General features: G+C 46.0%; 1 protein-coding gene across 2 annotated transcripts in view; it reads left to right on the top strand.

Moving 5' to 3' along the window:
* grin2ca (glutamate receptor, ionotropic, N-methyl D-aspartate 2Ca) overlaps positions 1-23349 on the top strand; it is a 55621-nt gene continuing 32272 nt past the window's right edge. The window contains exons 1-2 of one of the 2 annotated variants that reach the window (XM_061749840.1): positions 1-83; positions 17953-18385. In XM_061749840.1, coding sequence (XP_061605824.1) covers positions 17969-18385 — 417 coding nt within the window. In that variant the 5' untranslated portion in view covers positions 1-83; positions 17953-17968. Of the gene's footprint in view, positions 84-7299; positions 9807-17952; positions 18386-23349 lie in introns of those variants that run through there. The other variant, XM_061749841.1, reaches the window with a different exon arrangement.

Raw genomic sequence — 23349 nt, 5'->3', positions numbered from 1 at the left:
GGAAGGGGAGAGGGGGAAAGAGGATGCTCAAGGGCAGGAATGAGCGCTGATAGTTCCGGGCTGGATGTGGCTCGCCGACACAGGTAAGAATTTTTGGATCTGTACATTGTACTACTCTAAGAGAGATGCATTCCGCAAAGTAGCTGGGAGGCAACTTGGAAATTCTGTAGTGGTTTGATTCCAATAATTGGCGGAGGAATTCGAGTCCGACATCCCGCCGAGTGTGTCGAAATGTGCGCGAGAACTGTTGCTATTACTCGCCGGAGGGCTCGGCGGCGGGGGCTGGCAGCGGCGAGGCAGGAGGGCCACTCGATCGATGACAATCGGAGCAGCTTGTCGATTTGTCGGCACGCTCGCCGCCGAGAGGCGCTTTGTCAGGAAGCGAGAGTGTCCCGTGGATCCCGCAGGGGTCCGCTCCGGCACTTGTAGCTGCTGACGCGCACACAGCCGCAATCGATATTAAAGTGGCGCCGTTGGTCACCGGACCGATCGCTCCAAACGCTGACGGCTTGGCGAAGGTGGGGAGAGAAAAAAAAAAAACTCACATTGACCCGACCGAAATTGGGAACCAACTTCCAAAGCTGAAGGGTGGAAATTTACAAATAAACCACCTGCGTCAAAAGGTCAAGGAGAACGAGCGTTCATACGAAACATACCGACTCAAAAAACACAAGTTGACTGTTACCACTGCATGTCCTGCAAATGTCGGTAGCGCCGGTTTGAACTGTTTTTGTTGCCGACGACTGAAGAACGAGAACATATATCCTCCGTCAGCGGAGTGGGAATGCTAATGCTAAAAACAATGCTCGCAACAAAGAAGCACATGATAACATGGAAAATCTAGTCAGGACTCTTGCTTCCACTTTACTGAATTGAAATAAGCAACAAGGGTTTCAATTTGAATTGGAGTACTAACTAAAAGAATGGAAAAAAAAAAACTAGTAAAATGGTTGCTAATGAGTAGACTGGAACTGATTACCTACAGTACATGTGCCGATCAAGCCGAAGGGAGGTGTATATGCATATATGCTAGATGTACAGTACATGGTAGTTTTTGGACAGACGCTGCGGAACAACGATTCTGGATCAGATACGAGGTTCAAGTTCAGTTGACCCCAAAAATAAAGACCTGAATTTAGTGTCAAGGAGAGTGAACTCAAGGATTTTCCGTCAGCAACCTTGTTGCGGGTGTTTCGGGTATTTGGGGATTCCAGGTGTCATTGTGGTATTCGATGTGAAGCTCGCAAGTGCGACACGAGCCACTTTAATCACATAATTCAATACAGACACATTTTGAAAGGCCGGCGGGGGGGTCAATGCCCCAAAAGCTTTGAGAAACGTGAGGAGGAAAAGAATTCAAGCCGGCAGCCTTTCCCTTCCTTTTTTCCATTTACGAAACAATTTGAGGTTCTATATTCAATCCTGACACCGTTGACCCGGCGAAATCCGCACGGATTATTAACTCAATTCTCCGTGGCCTCCGTGGAAATGGGGTGCAAGTCAAAATAAAAAGCAGAACTTCAGGAGCGAGGGGGACACTGCTGAAACGCCAAGTCTCCAATGACACCACGATAATGAAACGGAGATAAAATATGACTTCTTTCACCGGAGTATGAAGGGGGCGTGTAAACAGTGGCACGGCGGTCCCGCAGGTGACGAATGGCTCTTCATTACGCTATTTCAACCGTGTCGCCGGTTGAGTAATTAGATGTAGTGGAATGTGGATGCGCAAATACAAACACATATTTTACGAGGCGATGCACCAACACCAACAGAGTTGACGGACAACTTTATTTTTGAACACACACACACACGCGTACTGCAACCGTGCGCACGTTATCCTGTGTTTATCAACTCAGAAGGTAGAAAATTAGTTTCATGACCGAGACGTTGAGCGATCAGTAACTTTATCTCACATAGTCGGCGGTTGTCTTTGTCCGAGTGCTTTTTGTATCCAGACAGGAAGCTTTTGCATCACAAATAGGAATAAATAAGAAAATGTAATTTATGGATACCTGACAGGGGAAGATTACACGGTCAAGTTGGGATGCTGCCGTAGTTTAGCCGGTTGGGGGCGGGTCAGGCTTGGGGGCTGATGAGATCACTAGTCGTGGGACACTAGAAGTCATGTTGTCATGTTGTCAGGTCGAGCTTTCTCGCAGCCCCCCCTGTCCAGAGTTTACGGCTGCACTCACGGGCACCACAGAGTTCCTGCCCCATTTAAATTCATAGCGCAGCATCACTCGCACCTCTCAAACGCATCGTCCCTGCTGAGAAGGAAAACTGACACGCCGCAGGCTAAGGAAGGGGGAGGGAGGAGAGGGATGGGGGGGGGGGGGTAGGGGGCATCTACATCCTTGTCATTGTTCTGGACGCCAAGCATGTGCGCACGTGTGGCACGGGTCGGTCCATGTGAGGTTTGTAATGGGGAGAAACGGACAAGCTGAATTGCTGTGAGACATGGAAAGCTTGAATGTTTCACACGTACCCCGAGCGACTTGGAACAGGAACTCGCAGGAACCTGTTTTTGGCGCCTGCTCTTTAATAACTTTTGAGAAGAATGTTCTTTGAGAAACAGAAAGCCGATTTAGTTTGTACAACCCCAATTCCAATGAAGTTGGGACGTTGTGTTAAACATAATTAAAAACAGAATATAATGATTTGCAAATCGTGTTCGACCTATATTTCATTGAATACACTACAAAGACAAGATATTAAATGTTCATACTGATAAACTTTATTCTTTTTAGCAAAGAATCATGAACTTAGAATTTTATGGCTGCAACAGGTTTCAAAAAAGCTGGGACAGGCTCATGTTTACCACTATGTTACATCACCTTTTGTTTTAACAACATTCAATAAACGTTTGGGAACTGAGGACACTAATTGTTGAAGCTTTGGAGGTGGAATTCTTTCCCATTCTTGCTTGATGTACACCTGCAGCTGTTCAACAGTCCGGGGTCTCCGTTGTCGTATTTTGCGCTTCACAATGCGCCACACATTTTCAATTTGACATTTTCAGGTCTAGACTGCAGGCAGGCCAATCTAGTACCCGCACTTTTTTTTACTACAAAGCCACACTGTTGTAACACGTACAGAATGTGTTTTGGCATTTTCTTGCTGAAATAAGGGGGGAGTCCATGAAAAAGACGTTGCTTGGATGGCAGCATATGTTTCTCCAAAAACTGTATGTACCTTTCAGCATTAATGGTGCCTTCACAGATGTTTTAAGTTACCCATGCCATTGGCACTAACACAGCCCGATACCATCACAGATGCTGGCTTTTGAACTTTGCGTCCATAAGAGTCCGGATGGTTCTTTTCCTCTTTTGCCCAGAGGACACGACGTCCACAATTTCCAAAAACAATTTGAAATGTGGACTCGTCGGACCACAGAACACTTTTGTACTTTACATCAGTCCATCTTAGATGAGCTCGGGCCCAGAGAAGCCGTCGGCGTTTCTGGGTGTTGTTGATAAATGGCTTTTGCTTTCCATAGTAGATGTTTCACGTTGCACTTACGGATGTAGTGCCGTATTTGCTGACATTGGTTTTCTGAAGTGTTCCTGAGCCCATGCAGTGATATCCTTTCCACATTGATGTCGGTTTTTGATGCAGTGCCGCCTGAAGGATCGAAGGTCACGGGCATTCAATGTTGGTTTTCGGCCTTGCCGCTTACGTGCAGTGATTTCTCCAGATTCTCTGAACCTTTGGATGATATTATGGACCGTAGATGATGAAATCCCTAAATTCCTTAAAATTGTACGTTGAGGAACATTGTCCTTAAACTGTTCGACTATTTCACAAAGAGGTGAACCTCGCCCCATCTTTGCTTGTGAATGACTGAGCAATTCAGGGAAGCTCCTTTTCCACCCAATCACGGCACCCATCTGTTCCCAATGAGCCTGTTCACCTGTGGGATGTTTCGCAATCTTTTTTGCCACCTGTCCAATCTTTTTTGGAACATGTTGCAGCCATAAAATTCTAAGTTCATGATTATTTGCTAAAAACAATAGAGTTTATCAGCTTGAACCTTAAATATCTTGTCTTTGTAGTGTATTCAATTAAATATAGGTTGAACATGATTTGCAAATCCTTGTATTCTGTTTTTATTTATGTTTAATACAATGTCCCAACTTCATTGGAATTGAACACACACACAAGATGCCAGGACTGAAAAAAAAAAAAAACATTGGAAGTCTGCCATTTTTGTTTTAAGCACCCATTTTACAGTCAAAACCACGCAAGACATTTTGGAAAATTCAGCCCCCGAAACCATTTGGTGTCGAGGTGTCTGTCATAAACTTCGAAGAACTTGTTTAGTCCGATTGCTACCAATCTGGAACCACATATACTAAACACAACATTGCAGAAAAAAAATCTGTTTTCGTCGTAGTGTGCGGACGGACAATAACGACAAAGTTGACTTGCCATAATACATGACACTAATAAGTCAGACTTTGACCAAATGTCTTGGGTGTGAGGATAAATGCAATAAGTCAACTACTGGAAGTACGATATCCTTCAAACTCTGTATGCTCTCCGTCTAGCGCACCTGCCAAATTCAATGGGGCTGCGAACGGTTTTTGATAAGAACTATGACCACATCAGTCGACGGATAAACGTCCCAATAATTCCTTCAAAGTAAATTATGGTTCACTGTTGAGAGTTTTATATATATATATATATATATATATATATGTAACACATAAGTGCCTTTACTAAGTGTGAAATGTGTATATTTAAGAGGTATGACGTCAACCAGATTTGTCCCAAAATAAATTCAACTGCACCAAGTCAGGTGGAAATCGGCTTTGAAATTTTGAGAGGAAATCCCTCAGACGGGAGCGATGTATTAAACTCAATTTTCACAGGCTGCTGTTTGAACAGTGGCTGCAGGGAAATATTGTTAAAAAAAAAAATACCCCCCACCCCAAACACACACACACCCTCCAAAACAGATTAGGAGCAAAGTGGTCTGCTCATATGTGGATTACAGGCCACGTATGCGTGTGTGCGTGTCAGGGGTCAGCTGCGTGTGTGTGGGCAGCCGTCCACGTCCACGGTGACAGCTGGACTGGCAACGGGGGCGGAGGCACGGCGGGGCGAGGCGGGGCGGCGGTCTGGTTCCGCAGAAGCAGCCACCGTATCAGATTAACTGCGGCGTTACACTTATTCCTGCTCCATATAGAGAACATGGCTGACAGTGGAACGCGCCGAGGTCGCCCATCCGCCAGTCACCTGTAAATCAGGGTGGGCGGGCGGGTCAAAGTGGGAATATTCATGTCACAACGAGGCTTCTAAGCTTCAGGTAAATATCAAACCAATGCGTTATGGGGGAAATGGATTACACAGACCGTGGTAATCCGCGGCCAACAAACACGTCGACGCGCAATCTGTTCAATTGGTGACCAAACAAACAACGCCTGACACGACACAATCCTTGTTTGAAGACGTTAAATAAGGTTTGGGCTGCTCCACTGAGACATGCGTGATGTGATGGTATGCCATTGGGATTCCAGAGACACAATGACAATGAAAAGCGCAACGGCAGACCCCCCCCCGACTGACAAAACACGCTGATTATGTCAAGTCTGCAGATCCGAACGCTTGATCCAGTTGAATGTAAAAATCTTTGAATCAAACAAAACAATCATTAAACAGGATCAGCTGGTAGTAAATACATTTAAATATACCTCACATAAATTTGATGATATCGAAAATAATATTGATCCCGAAAACAATCTTTTACTGAACATCACTGCCACTATTACACTGATGGTCAGTTTAACAGCACTTTGAAAAGTAAAAACAAAATATCAACTTTTCTCTTCTCCCACGGTTGTCAACATTTCAGGTCAATAAATAAACAATAAACCTTGAAATATTAATCACTAATATAGGACAAAATGGAATTATAGGATTTGAACCAGAGTGGGTGAAGCATTACTTAAGAAACAGGAAGCAATTTGTAAAAATGGGTGACTATCAATCAACATGCTTGGAAATTGTGTGTGGGGTGCCACAGGGGTCGGTGCTGGGTCCGAAATGATTTACATTTATTTATAGATACTACAATTACTCAAATTCATCAGACACAAACACATTTAGTGCAGGTGACATTTTAGAGCAACTCTTGGATGGGATTACTTTCGGATTCATCAAATTCAAAAACTGGTTTGACAGAAGTAAGGTGTCATTAAATTTGACCAAGACAAAAATTATGGTATTATGTTAACAAAAAAAAGTAGAGTAAGAGTTTACTACAGCCACTCTCCATACGGCAAAAAAAAGAGCCAGAATAGTCCATAAAACAATAAAAATGAACGATCTTGTAGAATTTAAAACAGCACAACTTTACAAAGCAAGGAATAATTTATTACCAAGTAATTTACAGAAAATGTTACAAGAAAGAGAGGGAGGATATAAATTTAGTGTTACGACCAATTTTAGGATCCAAAAATGCAGACCCCTCCCAAAAAAAAAATAATAATCTGCATATCAAATAATGAAGTGAGACGATGGAACAGACTGAGCGTGGAGCTGAAACAATGTCCAAGCATCAAACAGTTCAAAAACAAAATAGCACAACAAATGACCTTTACAAAATAAAAGGTCGGCGTTATCGATCAATGCAAACTAAAACAAGCAAACATTCAACAGCTTCCTCCTTCTTGCCATTAAATTGCTCAAAGGCTAAGTGACTCTCTGTAGTGTTTTTTTTGTTTGTTTGTTTGTTTTTTTTATGCTTTCATGTCTCAAAAGTATTTTTTTGCCCGATCGTCCTTGCGTGTTTTTGACATACGCTGCAAATAAAGAGGATTCTGATTCTGATATATCAAATCACACACACACACACACACACACACACTGTGGAGCCCTGCAGAGGCCAGAGTACCCTTCAAAGGAATGAAATAAGTATTTACAGGGGCAAGCCCCCACCGCCGCACGTGCACACATCGTGAGCCTTTATCGGTGCTCGTAAAGATCATATTTTGCGATACTTCCGCCAGGGCAGGCTTTCATCCAATAACACTAAATCGCGTCTTGTCTCGTTAATGAAGAGGCACGGCGAGTAAACGTCCTCGTTTCCGTGTCGCACAGCCGAGGCCCCCCCCCCCCCCTCCCCCCCCGTTGACGTCTTAATGTGTTTGATTAAATGCGCAAAGTGGTCCCTTGCTGCTGTTAGGAGGTGTTCTAATGAATTAAGAACGCGTAAAATAAGATGGCCACGATTAGCATAGCGAGAGACGCGGGGGGGAGAGGGGGGGGGGGGGGGCGGATGAACCCAGCAGGACTTTTGTGCTCTTCGGATTGTAAAGTGAGTTGATCCCAAGTTAAGCGGCGAAGCCAGCGGCGCCGCACCGCAAACACTTGTGGGGGGGTTTTACACTGGCACGAAAGCTGCAGCTGGGCGGGTGTGCCAACGCGCGCCCGTGCAGTCAAGATGAGGTAATTGAAACAGATTAGGAGCAGACTTGAACGTAAACACGGGCTGGATGAAGGACACTTGATTGCCGTCATGTGGAAGAGGGGTGTTGGGTTAATGACCCGGGCTTTCTACTTCACCCCGAAGTGAAGTAAAAAAAAAAAAAAAAAAAATGCAGCAATTCAATCATTCGCTGCCAGCTGCTTTCCAAGCAGATTTCCCCATGTCGCCAGTTGTTTTACAGCATTTTCAATCATCTTTCAACACGCACAGAATATTGCATTCTGTGACAACACAAGAACCAAACCGACCAAAACGAAGACGTCATTCTGTTCTTTCACGAGAAAAGAAAGTTTGTTTCTCGCTTTTTTTCCCCCCAGTCAGCAGGCCAACATGGGTTGGTTTTGCCGTTGGCTCTCTATCCAAATAGCCGATAAAACAAGCAGAATTGTCAAAAGAAAGAATAGTAGTATCTCATGGTAGATACGGCCAAGCGATTTCATGTTGATTGCTGAAACTGATGTCTCAAACGTTCAGAGAATCCTCAAAATGATTCCTGGAACTTTTACGCCACATTACGCCCCGAATTATAGCCTATGGTCGAGAGCCCAAAAACCTCTGTGGCTATGCCATTTGCCTCAAAATGGCCGCTTCAAACTCAAATGCATGAGTTCCTGTTTGATTTCCGACACCGCAGGGGGCACAACGTGACGGAATTCACCCAAAAATGACTTCCTGCGGAGTTTCCTGCGCGAAACCTTTTTTGTTTGTCCTGTCATGAAAGACATAGCCACCGAATTTCATATCAGTCGGCGATACGGTTGCGCGTCATTTTTGTTCACTTTCCAGGAGCTAACTCGTGAAGGGATTTGCCCCAAATAGCTGCCATCCTGATCAGTTCCAAACATGGATCCTTGAGAATGTTTTCGTGCATCCTTGGTGAGGACAAACCTTCCACCAAATTTTGTTGTCTGTGACACTGGCCAAACTATTCCCAAGATGGCCTTCATACTGCCTGGTGCTCAGGTCCAAATGAAAACGTCGGAAGTTAAAACACGCTTCCGAAGGCCACGTGATGATCATCTCCTCCGAGGGAATAGCTGAACTCTATCCACCATATCAACAATATTCAATTCACGCTAGCAGATAACATGTCGGCTGATATTTCACCTGTCCAGTTTATCACAAAGTGCAGCTATCAGTAGTTCCTCCAGCTCCGTAAAGATACAAAACACCATCAAACCCCCCCAGCATTCATTTTCCCTTCAGTCTTTATCGACGCGCTTCGAATGGACCAGACGATATCGCTGCTCTCTCGCTCCGACGCTAAATGGAAGCATTGTGAGGAAATATGTCCCGTGATTACATTTTTTTTTTTTTCTCTCCCCATTTTTATTCACACCGATGAAGCGGGAGCGCTCTCGATCTGATATGTCGCAAAGCACCTTTCCCGTGTCACTTTTCAACGTCGCGGGGGAAAACATCCAATCTGCAGCCGATGTGATATGCGTCCGCATTATTCGCGCACAAAAAGCTAAAGTCATTATGTTGTCCGTGAGTGACACATTAACACTACCAATGTGCATTGAGTTAAAATAAATCAATCAATGATCGTGTTAATGCTCGAAATTGCTTCATGTCTTCAACATTGTTAGTCTCGGACCAATAATATTAAAACTGTTTGTCCTGGTGAAAATGTGTGCTTGTTAAGAGTCTGATTGTATTTCTGAGTGACAATTTCAGATGGATGGACATTCAGACCATTGAAATATGTAATGCATTGGATTGGATATAATTCAAATCAAGGATGAGTTACGAGAACCAATTTGACCTTGATTTGGACTTGTCTAAAAAGGAACAGGTAGATAATAATACGACAGGTAGATAATAATACGACATTTTTTTTTTTTTAACGCTGTTTCTAAGTCTTCTTTTCCCCCCTTGTCGCTCAGTTTAACTTTGCCTGTAGGACAGATTGGATCGACATCAAATAAGCCAAATATAATTACAACCGAGAAGCATTAGATCATTTAAAAAAAGAAGAAGACAAATTTGCATTTGCGTCAGTAAAGTGATTCCATCTGTTCAAGGAGACAACCTTTTGTCCTTACTATTTTTATCATTATTAAAGAGACGCAAGCTTGTTGGTTTTCAGTATTCAGCGTCACAAATAAATGGGAAATATGCTTCCTCACCCTAACAGCCTGTTTTTTTTTTTTTTTTCCCAATTTGTACGTTTAACGATGCTGACTTTCATGAAGTGGTCGCTTGCTGTCAAAGCATGAAATTTCAGCGGCGGGCGAGCGAGCGAGATGAAAGCACAACGGAGCGCCGACAATCCATCTATTTCCGTCCCGAGTTCACGCTCGCCCAAATAGTGAGTCCACGCAGGCCCGACTGTGGTCATGCGTCTTGGCTTTTAAAAAGGGATGTCCTTGCTGACTTTTGATCCCCTCGTCAGGCTTCATGAATGTTTTTTAGGGCAGCGGTTCTCCAACTGTGTTCGTGCTAGCATTGCGCCGGAAAACTTGCTATAAATTTATTTTGTAAGGACTGTTGCACCAAAAAAAAAATAATTATATATTACGAGGAAGTGTTGTTGTTGTTTTTAATTCACTTGTTAGCGTTGAGTTTATCTTAATACGACTTTATTATCAAATGATTATGATTTTCTTTTTTTTTTTTTTATCCCAACACAATACGGGGCAGCTGTGGTGAAGGAAGTCCACGATCATCGCTACAGTATTGAAGGTGTTCAGCTCCGCTTCCTGTCGATGCGCAGACTCCTCGCCGTCTTTGATGAGGCCGATGAGTGCGGCGTCGTCGGCAAACTGCAGGAGTTTGACAGCCGGGGTGCGTTGCGGTGCAGTCGTTCGTGTAGAGAGAGAAGAGCAGTGGAGAGAGGACACATCCTTGGAGCGCTGGTAGTGCGTATGGATGAGGTGGTATCCCCCAGCCTCACCTGCTGTGTCCTGCCCATCGGGAAGCTTTAGATTCATTGGCAGATGGCAGGCAAGGCGCTGAACTGGAGAAGCTTGGAGGAGAGGAGTTCAGGGATGATGATGTTGAATGCAGAGCTGAAGTCCACGAACAGGATCCTCGCGTAGATCCCCGTGCCATCGAGGTGTTCAAGGATGAATTGCAGTCCCATGTTGACTGCGTCATCCGCAGACCTGTTTGCTCGGTAGGCAAACTGCAGGGGGTCCAACACGGGACCTTTAACGCTCTTTAGGTGGTCCAGCACGATGCGGTCAAAGGATTTCATGACCACAGATGTCCGGACAACAAGCCTGTAATCATTCACGCCCGTGATTGCAGGTTTCTCGGGGACTGGGATGATGATGGAGCGTTTGAAACAGGATGGTACTTCACACAGTTCTAGAGAACTATTGAAGATCTGTGCGAAGACTGGAGCGAGCTGGTCTGCGCAGACTTTGAGACAGGGTGGGGACACAAGTTCTGGGCCCGCCGCTTGGTTGATCTTTTGTCGTTTGAAGATCCATTCTCACATGCTGTTCATGAATGGTCAACGCTTTTTTTTCCATCTTTTCTGCATAATTTCTCTTGCGATTTCTTTTACCAGCTGATTTCTAGCACGATTGTGCAGGGCTCTGCCCCCACTTTGATAGCCGTCCTCTCTAGCCTGGCGAAGTAGCATAAGTTTAGCAGTGAACCACAGCTTGTTATCGTTCCACGTGTGAAATGTCTTTGTTGGTACACACACATCTTCACGGAAACTTTTTTTCTTTTCTTGAAAAAAAAAATCCTAACACAACAAATTCATATATTTCTAGAGAAAACAAGATTTTTATTTTTTTTCATTCCAATGGCATTTGGGGGTACACATGGCAAATGCTCTTCCACTGTTTAACAGTTTACGATTTGTGCCCCACAATCACAGATTTCTAAGCGATCGTATCGAAAGTCCACCCATCCATCCATTTTCTGTACCGCTCCTCCTCATTCGGGTCGCAGGCACACTTGAGCCTATCCCAGCTATCTTCAGGCGCGATACGCCCTGAACTGGTCGCCAGCCAATCACACGCCACATATAAACAAACCATTTGCACATATATTCACACCTACGGGCAATTTAGAGTCTTCAATCAACCTACCGTGCATGTCATCGGGTTGTGGGAGGAAACCGGAGTACCCGGAGAAAACCACCCAGGCAGCGGGAGACCATGCAAATTTCACAGAGGTGAAACCAGGATTTGAACCCCATTCCTCAGACCTGTGAGGCAGATGTGCTAACCAGTCGCCCACCGTGCCGCCCGTATCAAAAGTCCCTTGTCTTAATGCCAACGTAATGCGAAACGCCATAGATGGGTTAACAAAAATCAGCATAAATCAGCATCAATGTTCAGCTGATTATAAACCTTCAAACAACTGCAACTTTGACACATCTGGAGCAGGCACACATACAGCGCGTACAACAATACTGATAGGCATATAGGTTTTTTTTTGCTGTTACTGGATTTTGCTGTTACTGCTCGCCAGCCAATCGCAGGGCACATAGAAGCAAACAACCATTCGCACTCACATTCCCACGTATGAACAATTCAGAGTCTTCAATTAACCTACCGTGCATGGTTTTGGGATGTGGAAGGAAACTAGAGTACCCGGAGAAAACCCACACGGACACGGGGAGTACAAGCAAACTCCACACAGGGGGAGGCCAGATTTGAACCCGGGTCCTCAGAACTGTGAGGCAGATGTGCTAACCAGTCGTTCACTGTGCCACCCTAATGAGAGACATGTATACCAAAATTCATGTTGCTAAGTGAAACTGGCTTTGGGATTTGAATTTTCTTAGTTGATGGCCCACGATCGCCAAATTTTACATGAATTCAACATTCGTTTTGGGCATGGCTACTTGAGATTTTTTTTGTTTGCTATGTTTTATCGTTTTTGACTGTTGAAGATGAGTGTTCTGGCGTACAGGTGGAAACAGCAGGAAACAAGAAGGTTCTGCGCAATGACATTATCCATGTTTCCGCAGCAACAGCACCAGAATAGCGTGGGCGGTAATTCCTTTGACGGGCGAGCATCGTACGTGGTCCAGATGCTTAAAAGGCTCCCGAGCTTGCACATGCTCAATCAAGACGGCCAAACAGCTGAGGCGGATGCGTGAAGGTCGAACACGACAGAGGATGCGGGATCAAACCAAACAGGCAATATGTCATCGATAACTCGGCGACAAGAGCTGGTCGTCGCGACGCACACGCCGGCGAATAATTAGTTGACTTTGACGGCCAATTTTTTTCGCGGGTGCGATGGTGAGGGCTGGGACACAGCTGACAGATTGCCGCTACAGTCAACCCCCGTTTATCGCGGCGGATACTTTCCACACCCATCTGCAATCGGTGAAAACCTGCAATTTAGAGAGACCATATAAAACATTTGCTAAATAGAGTTTTACCCCTCCCACATGCTTTAACACATTTACACTTATTAAAACACAGACTTACAGTATTTCTTAGCAGCTGTTCTCACTCTCTCGCTCTCAAGAAATGGGAGACTATTGCATCACATCACTTTGAGGAAACGAAAAGAAGAATATATTGCTCGCACAGTTCTCCAAATAAGAGGCAACGCGTGCTTGCTTCAAGCTGTTTATCACTCCCAGTTTAAATTGAATGTGAAACTGACACATCCATCCATTATCTGAGCCGCTTATCTTCACAAGGGTGGCGGGAGCACTGGAGCCTATCCCAGCTATCGTCGGGCAGGAGGTGGGGTACAGCCGGAACTGGTTGCCAGCCAATCGCGGGGCACATATAAACAACCATGCATGTTTTTGGGATGTGGGAGGAAACCGCAGTGCCCAGAGAAAACCCACGCAGGCACGGGGAGAACATGCAAACTCCACACAGGCGGGGCCGGGGATTGAACCCGGGTCCTCAGAACTGTGAGGCAGACGCTCTAACCAGAGACGTTCACCGTGCCGCACGAAACTGACACATGAAGAAACAAATTAAACATTGCAGAGTGGTGTCTTGTAGTGCAACGGATCATCTTTGAGCCATGATTCGTACGGATCACTCTCCACAGTTCGGCACACACGTCGTCTACGAATTGGTTGGTGTCTGGTGAAAAAAATAAATTTTGCGTGTTCACTCGAAGGCAGCATATTTAATCCACACTCGCTAGTAAAGCGCAGATGTGACGTAGAGCAAAGATAGAGGTGGCAAAGGCCAAACAAGAGGCATATGATACGTGTATGCCAGGTTGGACACTAAAGAAAGAGAAAAGGATCTATACAGATTGGCCAGACAGACGGATAGAGATGGGAAGGTTGTGCAGCAGGTTAGGGTGATTAAGGATAGAGATGGAAATGTGTTGACTGGTGCCAGTAGTGTGCTGGACAGATGGAAAGAATACTTCGAGGAGTTGATGAAAGAGGAAAATGAGAGAGAAGGGAGAGTAGAAGAAGCAATTGTGGTGGACCAGGAAGTGGCAATGATTAGTAAGGGGGAAGTTAGAAAGGCATTAAAGAGGATGAAAAATGGAAAGGCAGTGGGTCCTGATGACATTCCTGTGGAGGTCTGGAAGCATCTAGGAGAGGTGGCTGTGGAGTTTTTGTCCAGCTTGTTCAATGGAATTCTAGCGGGTGAGAAGATGCCTTAGGAATGGAGGAAAAGTGTACTGGTGCCCATTTTTAAGAACAAGGGTGATGTGCAGAGCTGTGGGAACTATAGAGGAATAAAGTTGATGATCCACACAATGAAGTTATGGGAAAGAGTAGTGGAGGCTAGACTCAGGACAGAAGTGAGTATTTGCGAGCAACGGTATGGTTTCATGCCTAGAAAGTGTACCACAGATGCATGATTTGCCTTGAGGATGTTGATGGAAAAGTACAGAGAAGGTCAGCTGGAGCTACATTGTGTCTTGACAGCCTATGACAGAGTACCCAGAGAGGAACTGTGGTACTGCATGCGGAGGTCTGGAGTGGCCGAGAAGTATGTTAGAATACTACAGGACGTGTACAAGGGCAGCAGAACAGTGGTGAGGTGTGCTGTAGGTGTGACAGACGAATTCAACGTGAAGGCGGGACTGCATCAGGGATCAGCCCTTAGCCCCTTCCTGTTTGCAGTGGTGATGGATAGGCTGGCAGATGAGGTCCCCGCGGACCATGATATTTGCAGATGACATTGTGATGAAGATTAGGCGAAGTAAGACAGAATGTATGTGCGTGAATGAGAGGGTTGGTGGGGGAAGAGTGAGGCTACAGGGAGAAGAGATAGCAAGGGTGGAGGTCTTACAATACTTGGGGTCAACCGTCCAGAGCAATGGTGAGTGTGGTCAGGAAGTGAAGAAACGGATCCAAGCAGGTTGAGTTTTTTGATCCGTTGCCCCCCTACTGCCTTGACTTAAGAGTATAATACGTTCCGTGACCATGCTCATAACGAAACACACTCCTATCTCAAATCATCTTTTTCCATTGTAATGAAATGAAATGCCATTAATTGGTTCCAACGCCCATAAAACACCAATCTTTTTTTTTTTATTTTAATAAGAAAATAGCACTCTACAGTATTGTACTTTATATGAACATACAGTAACAACATAATTAAATAGAATGTAAATAATTAAACCGTTTTTGCAGCATGTTTGGATGGATTCATTGTGCCGCTCCTCCTGACCTGTGTGCCTTGGCCACCAGGGGGCAGTGTACTATGCAGTGGGAGGAAATAATATGTGAACCCTCTGGAATTTCTGAAAGGTTTGCATAAATTGGTCTAGGACTGTGGTCTGATCTTCATCTAAATCACCAAAAAATAATAACCAATAACACACCAACAAAAAATCTGCCAAACGACGGCTTCTATTTAAAAAAGGCTAAGTCAGTCGTAAATTGACATACCACTGTATATTTAAAAGCCAAAATGTTCAACGAAACCATATCTAACAAAGCATGCTAAGGTTTATGCTAACATATAATGCAAAAACACTGTAAACAAGTTAACGGAAATTAGAACTGTAAACCTTTCAACAACTGCGACCTTAACACAAACAGAACATACAACAATACTCACAGGCAATATATTCCCTCCGCGATTTCTGCAGTTTAGTTGGGGACCTTCTCTGCTCCTTCTTCTTGCTCTTAATTACGCTGCATCTCTTCCAGTAGTGCTGTGTTACGACACAATTTGGTGCTAGACCACGTGGCCTCCATGCAGCCTGGTGCGCTCGCCAAATCTCCTGATAAATTTATACGCTACAATCAAGCCGTAGGGACTGTGACGCCTGACGGGGATTACCGAGGGATTACAATATATTCACCCCGCTGGGACTCCATCACATGCTGGATCAGATCTCTCTGACAGGGGAACCGCCGTGCCATGCCCCCCGGGTCCTCCCGACGGCACTTTGACACTTTTGACAAAAGGGCTGTGACAACATCGCAATGTCGGCATTCTGCCGTCTTCTCCGTCACCTTCCCGGAGGGCGGCGAGTGAAGCAATCTGAGGTTTGGAAGCAATCAATTCAGTTAGCGCTGGAAAATCCCGCCCATTAGCGAGGTTGCACAAAGAGCTCCGATTAGATGCGAGGTCAACTTGGCCGTTTCAGGCGCAGTAACATGTAAGGAAACGAACGTTTGCTAGCAGTGATAGTAAAGATCCGCGGTCCCCTCAAACTGGGGTCTGTGAACCAGAGGTTGGGTCTCCACAATAATTTGCAATAAAATATTATAATGTATCATTTTTTTTTTTTTAAATACATACCTATGTGGACTGGTGCCTCAATAAAACAAACATATTAAACCAAGTACGTTCAAGATAAAAATTATAACTATTTCCTTTCAAAAAAATACAACTTTAAATCCGAATTTGTTCTTATACAAGTACAGTGTATACATTTCTCTTATTGTAAGATTATGACTTTTTGATTCCGACAAAATATCTTTTTGTTCCACAAAAGATGACAACTTTTTCTTAAAAAAATAAGAAGGAATATTTATTCTTCCGATGGTTACGACTTATTGGAGAGAAACAAATCTAACTTTTATTAAGATTACGATTTTGTATTCCAACAAAATACATCTTATTCTTGTAAAGATTTCCACTTTTTTTCTTGAGAAAATACGGCTAGTTTCAACATTACAACGTTTTTCTTGAAAACAGGCACCTTTAAATGAATATGGCATTTAGGCGTCCACACGAAAATGATGTTTAATTGGCATTTGGATTATGAGGGTGTCATTGGAAAAATGTCTCCCCTGGACCCGAAAAGTTTGAGAACCCCCGGTAATGATGTCAGTTCATGACAACTGCCAAGTAGACCGTTTGCAGATTAAGTCTGAAAAATTAAGCAACAGCCTCAAGCGTGTTGTCACGAGAGAGAGTGTGCTGGGGTGGGAGCAGGCCGGGTGGGGGTTGACAAATCCTCTTGTTCTCCATTTGTTGCATTAAACACTGGCCACCATCTGTTGCGTTGGAGCGCACAACGCAACAGCAGCGAGGCGCCAGATGCCACCCTAAGAGCCATGGTCACCGCACCGGCCGACGCTCTAAAAATACTCCTCTGAGCTCCCGTTAACGGCCTCTCGGTTACGGCGCAACGAGCAGCGCCGGACCGCTAAAAATGAGACAACGAGCACTGGTGTGGATTACTGCGTATTTGCACAACACAACAGAGAAACGACCACTTTCCCGTGAAACTGACTTCAGAGTGTGCAGGTCAACAGTGGGCGGTGCGCAGAACCCGAAGGAAAAACAACCCGAGGACAATCGGCTTTTGCATTCAAACTCCCAAGCCGATGCAAAACCTGCACAGAAACAAAAAACAAACAAAAGATGCCAGCATTAATGGTCACTGGGGTTGCTTGGGGTGTGGCAGACACATTGTTTCCGCTATATTTCTTTGTATAATGTATTGTGTGTTTTTCTTGTCATTTGTAGTATGTGTATGAGGCAATTTCAAAAATACTATGTGTGCCCCTCAATGCCATAGGAATGAAAATGTACCTATTTTTGAGAAGGAAAAAAAAGTTTTCCGACAATTTCTTTTGTAATGCTATGAGAGGAAAGTTGCGTAACCCTAAAAAAATAGTAATCATTACAGAAACCAAGGTGTATTTTATTGGGTTAAAATTTGTAATCTTAGGAGAATAAAGTTATATTTTGTCAGGATAAATAGTCAATTTAAAAAAAAATGGCAACCTTCCAGACAACAAAGACATAGTTTGCTGACAAAGTATTTTGTCGACGTACATAGTCGTAAGTAATATTACGAGGAAAAAAACACTATTTTTTTCTAAGAAAAAAAAATAAGTTGTTATCATTACAAGAACAACGACATCTTTTGTTGAGGTAAAACGTCATAATGTGAACGGTGGTAATATTATGATATATATATTCCACCTTTTATTTGTGAAAATGACATCTTAAATAGGACTATATTCTCCCCCCCAAGCTACGACGCTTGTGTGACCCCAGTTTGAGAACCACTGAACTAAATACACACCCAAAAAAACTGCGCATCTCACCTCAGTGGTCTCTGTGGACCCCTTCCTGCAGGCAGTAGGTGACTGAGATGGGCGTTCGTCCGAGCGCCTCCCTGCGGTGGCCGTTGTTGCTGATGCTGCTCTACAGCGCCACCTCCCGCTGCTCCGGCCGGCCCTTCGGGATCCCGGCGCCCGCCGTGAACGTGGCGGTAGTCTTCAGCGGCTCGGCCTACCAGGCGGAGATCAAGGGGCGACTGAGTCGCGAGAACTTCATGGACCTGCCTCTGGAGGTGAACCCCATCACTGTGTTGGTGAACAACACCAACCCGAGAGCGCTGCTCACTCGCATCTGCGACACGCTCTCCGCCAACCGCGTCCATGGCGTGGTGTTCGAGGACAACGTGGGCTCCGAGGCCGTGGCCCAGATCCTGGACTTCATTTCCACTCAGACCGGCGTGCCCATCGTGGGGATCAGCGGAGGCTCCGCCGTCGTCCTCCCGTACAAGGTTGGAATCGGGCTGCTAACCACACTATTTCTTGTTGTGTCCATGTCAAAACCCAACTTTATTAACCAAAAACACCAAAACCGAGTCGTCTTTTGCAATGGTAGTAATAATAATTGATGTAGATTACACTGCAAAAATGCTGCGAAATACAATCAGCGGGGTGAAACTAACACTAGCTCTAGTAGAAGTTGCCTGATGCCAATGCTGTCCATTCCTCAGCGTAACCTAAAATGCCAACGAGAAATACTTTAAGGGGCTTTTGGGTCAAACTCACCCCAATGGAAGATGTTGGGTCCAAGGCCCAAGTTCAACCTAACTTCCAATGCTGTCTGTCTATTGAGAACCTTATCCAAAATTGCCAACAGAAAGTTGGCAAAGTCCACTCCAAGAATATCAAGCTAACACTAGCCCTACTGGAAGTCACCTGATTGTGTCCGTTTTGGTCCAGGGCTCAGTTTGAACCCAAATCCCTCTGGCGTCCTTGAATCACCTTTCTGACGCATAATCAAGCAAACCTCCACTTGAATGACACGTCATGACACACATCAGTGGATTGGCGGTCTGTTTATTTGGTCTGAACAAGCTTGCTGAGGTTCTTCTGACCTTTTATTTATATTTATTTTTTTTGTCAGAAGAGACCTGACTCCTATTAATCTTGCTGTCAGGCTCGTTTCCTCCGACGCGGTTCGATCGGTCACACTCATTTTACACCACATCCGGATTTTGGAGAGCAAACTTTTTAAAAACTGCTCTCAAGTTGACATTTTTAAAACTCATGTTCTCTCGATTTGTAAATGTACCTTAAGGCTCGGCCAAGGATAATTACAACACTTAACACAGGATGGAATAATAGCTAATTATCTCACGGCAAGCCCTCTGAGTGCTAATTAGCTCCGGCAAAATGGCCATTAGACTGGTACAATCTGTCATCTTTGCATGACTTTGCGTTGGACGAGGCCACTTCACAGGGTCGAAATGTCCGATGTAAATTCCGCCATTCGCTCATTTTCTTGGACTAACGTGCTTGATGATGGTGGTTTTCACACTGCGGTTCTCACACCGTAAGGGGGCTCTGCGAGCTGTGGCTTTGTCCCCAAAATAAACTGCCAGAAATAATATGACATAAACATGCTAACCAAATGACTTCTTCTGACCTTTGCCTTGTGCCAATTAAAAGCTGATGTGATTGTGATGTACTTTATCATCACATAATGATACATTCTTGCATGAATAAAGTCCTTTTTATCAAACAAACGGTGTACTATTACAGGAATAAAGTCATGTGTTTATTTAAAGAACAAAAAGTGTATTTATTTTACTGCAGAATATAGTCCTATTTCTTTCTTGGAGAATAAAATTTCATAACACCAAACATATTGTATGTAGGCTTGCTTGGGATGATGCTTCTAACAGGAGCAACAAACCGGCAATCATTGGCGTTTAAGTGGGAAGGTGAGGCGGCTCAGCACCAGAATCCACATGTAATCCTTTCAAAATGGCGTCCGTGTCGCTAAGATTTCCGGCCCTCAGGCGCATCAGTCAGTCGGCGCTTTACAGATACACCTCCCCTGGCTTTGCACGAATGCCCGCTCTCGGGGGTTCGTCGAGACCAGATCCTGTTTCAAGATACTTGCCGTGGATAGCGTAGCTTGCGCTACGTGTTGGAGCACTGTGACGGCCATTAAGCTTCTCGAACTGCGGCTGAACTGCAGTCGTGGACGGGAAAACTTCTTTCCAGCCGGCAATTTTGCAACGCGGCTTCATGTCAATCTGCAAGCCGTCGACAAAGGAATTGATGTCTAGATTTTCTAACGGAATTGTTCACTCGGCTTGCTTTGTGCTCTTTATGCATTATAAAATTCCTGTCGAACTCTCAAACTTCTGACGCAAAGATTGGGACGATGAACCGACAAAAGCTTTGGCGCCATCTTGGCACACACCTTCTCGAACAAAGATGCTCCACACTGACTGGCTATTCTGGCTGAGGTCTTGTCAACGTCTCAGCAATCTTTCTCATGATTTGGGCTTATCCTCCAGCTCCTCACGGCCACACTTAACCATTTGTGCCCCTCGAAAATGTGTGTACGTGACACAGCGTTGCGTTTGAGGCACTCACTCGGGCCCTTCTGCAATTTATGCGGTCATTTTTCATGGGTTTTTCGCTCCATATTTGTGCCAGGGGCAAAGTGTCCCACGCAAATCCTGAAAAAGAAGCAGAGATTACGGCACAATCGTAATATTGATGTTCCAGAACTGGCAGCGAGTCATGAGCGTGTCTGCCAGTTTCATTTATTTTTTGTCACACTTTTTAAGATTGTTACTTCCTGCATGTTTTTATTCACTTTAGACTCTTTAGTGATTCCCAAAGAAGGTTGTGCAGGTTGAGGCAGGGGCCAAGGAGGAAGCCATTAAATTTTGATGCGGCGCCAAGTTTTTTTTATGGCTTTTGTTAACCTTGCGAAATGGGCCTTTCCGTGCCCTTTTTTCTTAATTTATCAGTGAATAATACATCAGTTTTAACGACATTATTAGGCATAAGCGGGAACTGTGTATGGCCAAGAAGGAGCTCACTCGAGGGATGATTTTAATACGTACAAATGGTTATTTGTCAAGCCCATTACGATGTTTATTCTCATCACATAGACTCGTTGCGGTCCAATTCAGAGCGTGTCCAGCGGTTTGGTAACCTGGGCGGGCTCCAGCCGTGGCAAGTGATCAGGGAGTCGCGTGTCTGCCCCTGGTCGCCGGGCGGGATCGAGCTGACGTGGGCCGAGCGGCAGCCGGAAGTCCCTCTTCACGGGAAACAGGGCGGAGATGGCGTGCTTCAGTCATGTTGACATAGCTTCAATGAATTCGTTGCTCTATTGGGTTTTTTTTTCATCGTACTTTTAAGCCTCTCCAAGGCAACTGATATCAATCTCCGCTTTCCTTGAGCGTTTTTTGGCCGCAATCCCAAATCTATTAATAGAGCAACCTGAGTCATTGCAGTCACCTTCAGCCAAATTCAAGTTTTAGTGCAGGTAGGGACTCCGTATGGCCCCTGTTTGTCATGGTCTGTGTTTTGGTTTGGGTTGTTTAGTTTTGTTCCATGTTTTCCTGTGTTCCATGTTTGTCGTGTGCTCATTAGGTTGTTGTGTCCACCTGTTCTCGTCTACTTTGTGTTGACCAATCAGCTCTCTCTAGCCACTCGTCTTGTCCAGGTGTTCCTCGTTGTCTCGTCAATTTGTTTGTATTTAGTTCCCTGGTTTCTTTCAGTTCTCGTCGGTTCATTGTCGTTGTCACATGTCTTGCCATGTCATAGTCGCCAGTTGTTTTTGTCATAGTCGCCTGTTGTTTTTGTCATAGTCGCCTGTTGTTTTATCATTGTGATTAAATATTATTATTTTGAGATTCCCGCACTCCTGCCTTGCCTCCCTGCTTCCCTGCAATTGGGTCCACCATGTTCTTGCCTTGCGTTCCTCGCCGTCGCCCTAACCATGTTCATGACAGAATGAACCGACCAGAACAGGACCCAGCGGGAAGAACATGGCGTCACCCTGGACGCCACCAAACTGGCTCCCACCGTCCTCAGCCTGCCATCCATACCTACCCTCCTCCAGTAAGCCCTATCATTCAGTCTTTTCTGTCCTTTTCCTCGGGTCCCCCCACTTGTCCTAGCTATTCACCATGCCCTACTATTGTACATCCACATGTTTCTTTAGATTCAGATTTTTCTGATTGTGAAGATGGCCCTGATTTAGTTAACCTCCTGTCGGATTCTGACTCTGACACAGATTTAGATTTTTCTGGTTCCTTCCCTAGTTTATCCCGTCCTCGTCAGTTTTTGTCACGTTTCCACGTTTCCAACCCCAGTGAGACCAAATCCTTTCCCTCTGACCTTTTCTTGGGCACCCGTTTGGCCATCTACCCGGGACCGCCGCGTGGTGGCCAACGGAGGCGCCCAAGTAAAGGTCAAATTTTGCCCCCTCGTTTTTCCCCCCCTGTTCACAAATCTCTTGATTTTTCACCTGTTCCCACACGTTGTTCCACGGCTCCAATTAAGTCACGTCTAGTCAAACCTGCCCCCAAGCCATGTTCAGTGCCAGCCATTTTTCCTAGTTCACCTTCCCGAGACCTTGTGCACTCTTCCACTCCCGTACCCTCTACTCCCATACCACAATGGCGGCAGGCTGAGGAAGCGACTGCAGCTCCCGTTCCGGCTAATCGGCAGCTGCGCCAGGCTCCCGTTCCGGCTCCTCGGCAGCTGCGCCAGGCTCCCGCACCGGCGGCGCTCGTCCAGCGGCCGCCACCCATCCTTGCTCCGGCGGCGCTCGTCCAGCGGCCGCCACCCGTCCTTGCTCCAACGGCGCTCGTCCAGCGGCCGCCACCCGTCCTTGCTCCGGCGGCGCTCGTCCAGCGGCCGCCACCTGACCCTACTCCGGCGGCGCTCGTCCAGCGGCCGCCACCTGACCCTGCTCCAACGGCGCTCGTCCAGCGGCCGCCACCTGACCCTGCTCCAGCGGCGCTCGTCCAGCGGCCGCCACCTGACCCTACTCCGGCGGCGCTCGTCCAGCGGCCGGCACCCGTCCTTGCTCCGGCGGCGCTCATCCAGCGGCCGCCACCTGACCCTACTCCGGCGGCGCTCGTCCAGCGGCCGCCACCTGACCCTGCTCCAACGGCGCTCGTCCAGCGGCCGCCACCCGTCCTTGCTCCGGCGGCGCTCGTCCAGCGGCCGCCACCTGACCCTACTCCGGCGGCGCTCGTCCAGCGGCCGCCACCTGACCCTACTCCGGCGGCGCTCGTCCAGCGGCCGCCACCTGACCCTACTCCGGCGGCGCTCGTCCAGCGGCCGCCACCTGACCCTGCTCCGGCGGCGCTCGTCCAGCGGCCGCCACCTGACCCTGCTCCGGCGGCGCTCGTCCAGCGGCCGCCACCTGACCCTGCTCCAACGGCGCTCGTCCAGCGGCCGCCACCCGTCCTTGCTC

This window comes from Phyllopteryx taeniolatus, chromosome 16 (genome assembly GCF_024500385.1).
Source record: "Phyllopteryx taeniolatus isolate TA_2022b chromosome 16, UOR_Ptae_1.2, whole genome shotgun sequence".
NCBI lineage: Eukaryota > Metazoa > Chordata > Actinopteri > Syngnathiformes > Syngnathidae > Phyllopteryx > Phyllopteryx taeniolatus.
This window is presented reverse-complemented; position numbering and strand designations above follow the sequence as displayed.